We start from the raw sequence: 9685 nt of genomic DNA, 5'->3' as shown, positions 1-9685 counted from the left end.
CCCACCCCCGCCCCGCAAAGGCTCCCTGGAGCTTCAGTTTCAGAGAATTATAATGAGGCCTCCAGCAGGAGGATCAAGGGACAAAGAAATTTACAAATGAAAGGCACACTTATTCTGTTCCCAAGGGCCTGGCACTGTCCCTGTTGGCCTTTGCAGAACAGAGACCCTGCAGCAAGGGTGAGCAGGGAGGGATCTGGGCTCCTCCCCACCCCCAAAGGTGGTCCCTCATCTCTTCCTCCACCAGCTGCCTGGGAGGCCCCTGGGCACGGATGCAGCTTTGCTATTGCTGAGGTTGGGCTGGTGAAGGCAAGATGTGTTTGAGGCCAGTGGGAGTCCCAGAGTTCTTCCCCCTTTTGCCACTGAGGTGATGCTCCTAAACCACGTGATGTTTCTCCAAGGTGGGGTATGAGAAGCATGTGGTTGTGACTAGCTGACAGCAGAGCTCTGCCTCTGGAAGGAATCAGCTCTGTTTAGTACCTGGATGAGCCCTTGAATGCACTGGACAAGGCTCTGGGATCCTGGTTGGAGGGGACAGTCAGGAGATCTCTAAAACACCTGGCCCAGGAAATGACCAGCAGCTTGAAGGTAGGTGAAGCTGTGAGGAGGGCAGAGGGTAGGGGCTGTGGTCTGAGGAGGTGTCCACGTGCTCAGAACAGAGGGCAGGCTGGCACTCAACTCACAGTCATTGGCTCTGCCACGAGGCAATGGAGCTGCCCTGTCCTGTATTCCCGAATCTCCAAGGCAGCTCTGGGGCACGTCAAGAGGAAAATAAAGCAAAGAGGCTGGATCCTAAATGACACAGTAAGAGAGAGAAGGACCCAGTGGCCAAACGGCAGGGACTGGGGAGAGAGTGAAACAGAAGGCAGAACTCCGTCCCAGCCAACAGGGGACCAGCCCAACACAGGCCACAGGGATTCACAGGTGTCTCAAAGGGCCCGGGGCTGTGCACAGGTGAAGGGGGTCAGGGAGGTGTGTCCCTCACATTCAGATGGGGCCTCCGTGGCACCTGGACCACCTGTGCCCGGAAGAGATGGCCCTCTCTCTGGCCCCCTCCTGGGACACACCTGCAGGAGGAAGCGCGCCTGCCGGAGCTCCCTGAGGTCACCGTAGCTGTGGCGCTGGCACGAGTACTGGTCGGAGGACCTGTCTTTGCTGCACATGTTGAAGATGAATGGATCGCTAATGCTGAAAAGGAAGCAAGACACGCAGTGAGAGGGTGTCTGGTAGGCTCGTTCCCCTGCAGGCCTGTGCGTGGCCCACCTGAGTTTCTGGGACACATTGGAGGATGTGTCAGCCCCCACTGACCTGATAAACCCTGTCTGAGCGCCTGTCTGTGTCAGCCGTGCCCTGAGGAGTAAGGCGGATCACTGCCCTCACCCGGGGAGGGACAGCAAGACAAAGGGCCCACCTCCAGGACGGATAATGACACAGGGTGCGGAGTGTAAGTGTGAGAAGACTCTCTGAGTACAGGGGTCAGAAATGGGCTGGGGGGTTATGGGGGAAGAATGAAAGAGATGTGTAGTTAGGTCTGGAGAAATTTCAAGCTCCTGGAACATGAGGCAGAAAGACAAGCCCTGCCCAGCGTGGTGTCAGGCAACGCGGAGCCCTGGGAGGAACAGCCGTTGTCAGTCGGGCTAGCACCTAGTGTAAAATGGGACAAAGGGGCAGAAAACTCTGAGTCTTCAAAGAGGCAGGTGGCAGGGCTGAGAGCACTAATGGGCTGGAAGACAATGACCCCAGCATTAGCAGTGGACCCCAGAGCACCGTGCCTGGACCAGGGACCGGCGGCATTGTAGAGAGAAGAGGACGGGCCGGCCAGGCCGGAGGCTGGATGCCCGCTCCCGGAGGTCAGAATGACTCCCCTTGGGAAGAAATGGAGAAGGGGGGAAGGAGGAGTCATGAATTTGACTAAGTATTTATCCCAAAAAGAACAATTTTTGCACTGGAAGTAACTGAAATACCTTCAGATAACCAACCAGATGAAGCTTTCCACCACCAACACAAATGGGGACTTGAGAAATAAATTTGATTTCAGTATGGACAGGTTACATTTCTGATCATCTGAGTTACATAGCAATTTTGCATTGTGTACATGACCACAAAGCTGATAAAACACCGTTTTAGCACTGGAGAAACGAAGGGCCTTCCAAGCACCTCAGCCCTCCTTAAGACTGTGTGCCCACCGCAGAGCCAAGGAGGCCCGCACCAGCACTAGGTGGCAGAAATGTGTTTTACCTCCTCCCACCCCAGCTCCAGGGGCGGCCCTCACCGCCCAGCCTCCAGGGCAGGCCACGCTTCCAGGGGAAATGGAGAGAGAGCAGGCCATCACACAGGCCCGCAGGACTTCTCTGGGCTGCGGTCAGAGCTGGTCCAGCATCTGCAGTGCTAAGAGCTCAGACTTGCACACTCTGCAGAATGGTTACTGCCAGGTAGAAAGGAAGGCTACCCGCGTGGGACACAGCCTGAGCTGGCTGTTCAGCACCCACATGGGCAGACCGCACCCTTGCGGACTCCTGCCCCTTCTCAGAACAACCCTCTCAGGGCCCCTGTTCTGAGCCACACTGCTGTAGGATCGTTGAAACACAAATGTGGCTGGATGGTTCTGGATGCTTCTGCTTGGATGTTTTAATTCAAATCTACTGCTGGCTGAGGCCCTTTGCCCATTATTAATGCTTCCCTCTGGGGCTAAGCTGAGCTTCCCCTAAACTTCCCTGACTCCCAGAGAGATCGTGGAGGTAATTCTGGTTCCTACCCTTGACTTAGGCCAAACAGCATTCCAGGTGAAGGCACTTGTGACAGTGACAATGATGTGATCTGTGGCCTGTGGTCCTGTGGCCCCGTTCTTGTGGGAACACAGCAAACATTCTCTGTACCTTAGCTGCACCTTCGGTTGGTTTCTCTCCCCAGCTGACTATGAGTGAGTTCATGGGGGCACAGACCTGTGCCCACGGATCTCATCCTCCACATCTTTCCTGGAGCTCTGGGCATGTTTGCTAAGTGGACTGACCACCGTCATGCTCTACAGCCTGCTCAGTACTTCCCTGTCCTTGATTAATTTGATCCACGTGATGAACCCTTACTGAGCATGTGTTATTATGATTCCCATATCAGAAATGAGGAAACTACATTCCAAAGAGAAGAGGTGACTTTTCCAAGGTCACATGGAACTGGATTCAGACCAGGTCCTCTGAATCTAAAACCCAAGCTCACGCAGCTGCACCTTTTCTCCCCTGAGGCAGACAGGCTGGCTGGCAATTACAGAGCTTCCCCCACCAGCTCCCTCCTTCCAGTTTACTCTGTGCAGACTGATTCTCAACCTAGGACTCTGAAACACTGGTGACATGAGGAAGAATGCCCTGGAGAATGCTTTTAGGAAGGAGTTTTTAGGAGGAAAGATGGTCATTCTTCTCCTGCTTGTAGGGACTGAATAATCCATAACGCAGGAGTGCTTAGACAGACTCAGTTTCTCAGGAAGACTAAATTGTGAATGACATTATCGAGTTCACTGATGCAGGGTCCGGACTGGAGTTCCATCGTACAAAGCATTAGTCACACAGCTAGGACTGCGTCTCTTTGCCAACACTACATTCTACATGTGCATTAAATCGGAGTTCAGGCCCCCAAGGTCAATGAGTAGAAAGGAGTCGCTGATCCATGTTCTTCTTTAGATGGAGCTGTGGCCACAGTTCAAAGGATGCTGTTCACAGCTCTTGCATGACACCTATAATGATATATGCAAATTGTCCAGGGTGGTCATAGTAAAACTTTTAATATTCTTAACTAGGGAAATCACAGTAAACTAAATGATAATCAAGATATTGATTGACTGGGTCTTTGGTAATAGAAGTGGATTTCAAACTAAAACATACTTTGATTTGCCCCACATTTGTATGTATCCAATTGTTGTCAGGAATTTATACCCAAAAAACCTGCTAGATCCCAAACTCTTTACCAGACTCAGCCCACATCTGACTGATCTATGTATTTGTGGAGTCTACCACGGTGCTGGTACAAGACAGACTTTCAATAAGTATTTGTTGAATTAAACAGAGAGATGATGCCTTAAAACTGCTGACTGATGTGAAGGAAATATCTGACTAAAAGCACCCCATCACAAAGAGCCAGTTGGATGGTTTGGATTCCCACCAAATGAATCAAATGCTATACACTGTGAGCTTGGCTGCTACTGTTATGGGTTGAATTGTGTCCCCTAAAAGATATATGTTGAAGTTCCTAATCCCCAGTACCTCAGAATTTAACTTTATTTAGAAACAGGTTAATAACAGAGGTAATAAAGGGAGGTCATTGAGATAGGCCCTAATCCAGTATGACTAGTCTCCTCATATAAAGGGGAAACTTGGACACAGAGACAGACACACATGGGGAGAAGATGGCCATGTGACCGAGTGACGTATATACAAGCTATGGACCACCAAGGATTGCCAGGAAACACTAGCAGCTAGAAGAGGCGAGAAGGATCCTCCCCTAAAGCTATAGAGGGAGCATGACCCTGCTGACACTTTGATTTCAGACTTTTAGCCTCCAGGACTGTGAGACAATAAGTTATTTTTTTTAAAGCCACCCAGTTTTTGATACTTTGTTACAGGAGCCCTAGACAGCTATTGGGTTGGCCAAAAAAGTTCGTTTGGGCTTTCCATAGGATGTTATGGAAAAACTCTAACGAACTTTTTGGCCAACCCAGTTAGTACAGTCACCCTATTCTGCCAAGAAGAGATCCCACTGAAAGCAAAATATAACCTTCTAGAAAGGGTCTTACTTTCTAAGGAAAGTTCCAAAGTTACACAAGCCAATCACTGCTGGAGGATTGGCAGTGTTCTTGAGTTTTGTTTGGGATATTTTCATGGTACACTGGGGAGTCTCTTTCAAGGTCTAATGCTCAACTGTACTCAAATTGATGGCAGTCTTTTAGAGAAACATTCTGGAGTTGACTTAGCTTTATGTTTAACTGGCTTATTTATGTATCTTCCTTAGTCTCCATGGTCAAAATAAGACTTAATCCCCATTGATCTGACATGATCTAATGGCCCATCTCTGAGAACCACAACTCCATGAGTGCCAGCATTTTCTTAGGGCAGTAGACAGGGGATCAGAGAGAAAGCACTGTCTGGTTAACAAACACTTCTTTGAGGTATGGTGACTAAAATTACCTATGCAATTCCCAAACGATATTCCAAGGTGGTAATTTATTCTCACTGCTCTCCCATTTGCATTCTAGGAAAGCACATTTCCAGACTTGAGTACATCCAACCTGACAACTGGGCTTCTGTTGAAAGTGCAGGTATAGTCAATTTGATCATGATTACATACACCTCATAAACACAATTTACCTAATCAATAAGGTCTTATCTAACACCAACTCAATTTAAACCAGAGGTGGAGAGTGAAGCAATGGTTTATGCAAGTCATCTCATGGGCACGCCATGCATATACGTAGAGGAGAAAGCTTTCATCAGCTCTCAGAAAGGCGAGTCAGCAGACCCACTGTCCATATTGATCAGTATCAATAAAACATGAGCAATAAGACGGGATGAGTGTGCCAAGTATTAATTATTCTCCTGCCTTGGAAAAGAACAGAAGACTCACTGCAATTGGTGAACGTTTGGTATGAATAAAAGATGGAAATTAGCAGAGAGAAAAAGGCCAAGCATTTTAAAACAAACCTAAATCAAACGAGGTTGGGCTGACATCTATCCTTCCGTACTCCTTAAACTCTTGCTTCCTGACATAGGCTGGAAATGATATGACACCTGGGAGTTAAAATTCTTAGTTATCGGCAGGTAAGGCTCTGGTTCCTCTGTCAATAGTCTTAAAGAGTGGTTCTCAAAGTGTAGTCCCAGACCAGTAGCATCAACATTAGCTGAGAACTTGTTAAAAATCTTCAGCCCTAACTCAGACCTACCACATTAGAAACTGGGCTGATGAGGGGGTCCCAGAAGTCTGTTTTAACAAGCCTTCCAGGTGATTCGATGTAGTTTAGTTTGAGAGCCACTGGGCTAAGAGGTCATTTTGTCATTACTTGAGCCTTAGCTAACCAGCAAAGAAATCTACATCTAAATTTCTCCAAAAGTGATGAAAACATACAACTTGAGAACTGAACCTTTAGCAAAAGTGCAAACACAATCAATTTGGTCTTGAATGGCAATACTTTATAAACACTAGAGAATTCATCAATAAGAACCGACTGAACCCAAGTAGACCAACTGCATTTGATCCTAAAGAAGAACCTCGGAATTTCCTGCCAGAGGCCTCTGGTATTAGCTGGTATAAAAATGACTCCTCAGATTTCTACCCAAGTCTCACCCATCCTTCACGACCCAGATCATAGCCTACTTCCTCAAGTACCTGTCCCTCACCACACAAGCCCCAGGCCATCTCTCCAAGCATGAACCCCGAAGAGTCCTCAAATAACATGTATTTTGTCCCTTGATGACAGTGTGCTCCGAACTCTTTCCAAAAGAACCTGTTTATGCCGCTGATTGTGCTCATGTGCCTTGCGGGCATGAAGGGACAGGGCCTGATGTCTTGCATAAGGATGAACAATCAAAGAAGTTGTTGAATGAGTAAGCTGATGGGACTGGATTCTATTACCCAAACAACCTAAGGACCTAAGGACCCTTTGTTCTGTGGTGCATTCCATAGCAGGAAAGCCCCAGGAGCTGCTGCATTGTGAACTGCTCCAGATTTTAGCTTTGGGGAACCACAATCACGATGCCTCTGCCTTAAGGTTCCTCTGTTTTATCTCGTGGCTCAGTTTCAGGCCCAAACCTGAGCCCATAGAAAGAACAAGGCGGGAGGCACAGGCATGGGGGTGGCTGAGAAGGCAGCTTGGGGCTCAGGGCAGAACCTGCTGGGAGGGGAGGGGCACTCACTTGGATAAGCAGTGGCGGGTGCAGTAGACATCACCCACGGGAGAGAGGGTGAAGTTCTCGCAGATGTAGAAGTGCTGCTGGCCGAAGAGCAGGAGCCCCTCGCAGACCAGGTGACCCTGCACGATGACCAGGGAGTACTTCTGTGTCACCTGCAAGGAGACAGTGCCAGAGTCAGGCCACGTGCAAAGGAAGCATGCCCATCTCCTTTTGGAGGGAAGGAGGGCAGTGGCCGGTCGCCCACCAGGCCCTTGGAGGTGAGAGTAGCACCCTGTAAACGTCAGAGCCGCTGCCCCAGAGATGCACTGCTCTTCACAGTCTAAGTTTCATTTCTATACCCAACACCCTGTCTCGTTATTTCATCTACCCAAGACCACCCCACCCCCACCGAGGCATGTGGATGAGTGTTTATTGCTGCACTGAGCACGCTGGCCTTTTTTTCTCTCACTTTAAGCTCCTCTACAACCGTGCAAAACATTCCTCTGTAAACAAAGAGGAAAGTTTTCAAGGTCCAAGGCATCCCTCAGTTACAAAGGCGAAGGAGGTTGTCCAGAGGCCAGCTGGAAACTGGCTGAGCCAGGACTGGAACCGGGTCTGCCTAGAACCACAAGTGTAAGACTGGTACTGCTGTCTACAAGGCCAAGGCTGGTCCAAGGTGTGTGCAGAGGTGGCACGAGCTCCGCCCAGGTCTCGTCTTTCAGGCTCAAGCATGTTCTCTCAGCAGCTGAAGATGCTGGCAGCTTTCCAGAATCCCTCAGCTAAAGAGAGTACCTGGCCAAAGGTCATGTCCTCACCCCAGTGGCCGTCCGCACCCAACAACTGGTCAGAGAAGGAAGGGCCAGACCTTTCGACTCCACTCAGGTCAACTCTGAGCTCCCGTGGGATCAGCCGAGGCCTTGCTGAGACTGCACTACTCCCTGGGCCCAGTCCAATGACCCGCACTCCCAATAAACTTGCTGCACGCACATCTCTGGCTCAACGTTGGCTTTCTGGGGAGCCTGACCTGAGAGGGTGTCTTGGTATGACCCAGAGTCCCGCATGAAGTAAGGACTAGGTGGGTCCTTACATGGAAAAAATCTCCAAAGGAACAAGTGAGAGAATACATGAATTTTTAGATGTCGGGAGTCCAAATGGACCAGAGTAAGACCAAGACCAACATTTTCTCAGGGTAATTCTGTGCTAATTCCAGTTATCCAAAAGAGGACCTGATTTTTTTTTTTACTACCTACGTTTTTTTTTTTTTATAACCATTGTAAACATTTTACACATATTAACCAGTATAATCCTTACAGTTGGGCAAGGGTAGTTTTACTACTCTAATTTAGAGATGGAAAAAAAAAAAGGGGTGCCAGAGATAAGAATCTCATCAAAGATGGGTAAGTGGCAGAGCCTGGGACTGAAGTTAAGCTCTGTGCTCACCTTTGGGAGCAATGATAGGACTGCAGTGGTGAAGCCTGGAAAGCAGCCCTGGATACCAGTTCTCACACCGTTGCATCAAACAGGATTAGTCAAAGTGAGGAACAAACAAGATAAACAAGAACCCTACAACCGTGGGACTTAAAATCCAGTGGGGGAAGACACATCAACTAATAGACTATCACAGACTGTGATATGTGTTGAGAGAAAAAAAAAACAGGTTGATAATAATAAGGCAGAGAGAAACTTGGAGGGGACACTATTTTAGACAAGACCCTGAGACTTGAAGGATGGAAACGGGCAGTCATGCAAAAGCTGTGAGAAGAAATTTCAGGGAACGGGAACATCCAGCTCAGAGCCTAGAGACAGGAAGGGCAGGTTTGGGGAGCAGAAGAGAGGTCAGTGTGGCTGGTGAAGCTGCAAAGTAGGTGTGCTCAGATCCTGGGGGCCTTAGGTGTCTTCATTTTCCTGTGAAGCCTCCCGTGTACATGTAAAAATAAAATCTGTACACATTTCTCCTGTCAATCTGTCTTCTGTCCACTGAATTCCCAGGCCTAGCTGGAGACTCTAAGAGGGTAGAGGAAAAGTTTTGCTTCTCCTGTGGTATGTTATACTGAAGAGATTCGGTGAATACACAGCATGCTTTGTACATATTCTCTTTTTTTACACAAACAGCATATTCGTATAGTTACTGGTCTGTGTCTAGTTTTCTCCCTTAATAGGCCACCTAGCAGACCCTTCCAAATCACTTCTTATAGAGTTGTCTCACTTTTATTAAATGGTGCAGACCATTCCCTTGCATGGATGTACCACAACTTATTGGACTGACCCCCTATTGACTCAGGTTGTTTTCAAATGTTTTGACATCACAAGTGATGCTACAGTGACCAGCCTTATACACATGCCACTTTGGACACATGAGTAAATCTTTGGGTTGAATTCCTAGAAGCAGAACTGCACGTCAAGGATGTGGATATTTTAAATTGTGATCTAGTGCCAGCCCGCCCTCCTGCAAGGTGACACCAATTTACACTCCCAGCAGCATTGCTGCAGGGTGTTTATGTCCCCTCTGCCAAGCCATTGAAACGTTTTTCTCATGCCTTTGTATGGAGGATGCTTCATCCTCACATTCACAGGCTCACATGCGGGGCCCAAGCACAGTCCAGGCCTATGCACCTCCCAAACCTCTCCCCTCCCCGTGATGCCGCCCCCTCACCCAAACTCTGTGGTGCCAAGAGCAGGGGCTGCAGCATCTTTCCATGATCTCCTGGTGCTTTCCCTTGGGGAGAATTAAGTAACAACCAGAATAAACGAAACCACAAGAAAAATGTCTGGTGAGAGCTGGGTTTATAGCTTAAAAATGGACTATGCTAGGAAAGAGT

General features: G+C 48.5%; 1 protein-coding gene across 2 annotated transcripts in view; it reads right to left on the bottom strand.

The window, feature by feature from the left end:
* WDFY4 (WDFY family member 4) overlaps positions 1–9685 on the bottom strand; it is a 270159-nt gene that overhangs the window by 78151 nt on the left and 182323 nt on the right. For both annotated transcript variants that reach the window (XM_007446234.1, XM_007446235.1), the window contains 2 exons: positions 6891–7039; positions 1065–1185 (listed from right to left, as the gene is read on the bottom strand). In XM_007446234.1, coding sequence (XP_007446296.1) covers positions 1065–1185; positions 6891–7039 — 270 coding nt within the window. The remainder of the gene's footprint in view (positions 1–1064; positions 1186–6890; positions 7040–9685) is intronic.

Source organism: Lipotes vexillifer, unplaced genomic scaffold (genome assembly GCF_000442215.2).
Source record: "Lipotes vexillifer unplaced genomic scaffold, Lipotes_vexillifer_v1.1 scaffold1143, whole genome shotgun sequence".
Taxonomy (NCBI): Eukaryota; Metazoa; Chordata; class Mammalia; order Artiodactyla; family Lipotidae; genus Lipotes; species Lipotes vexillifer.
This window is presented reverse-complemented; position numbering and strand designations above follow the sequence as displayed.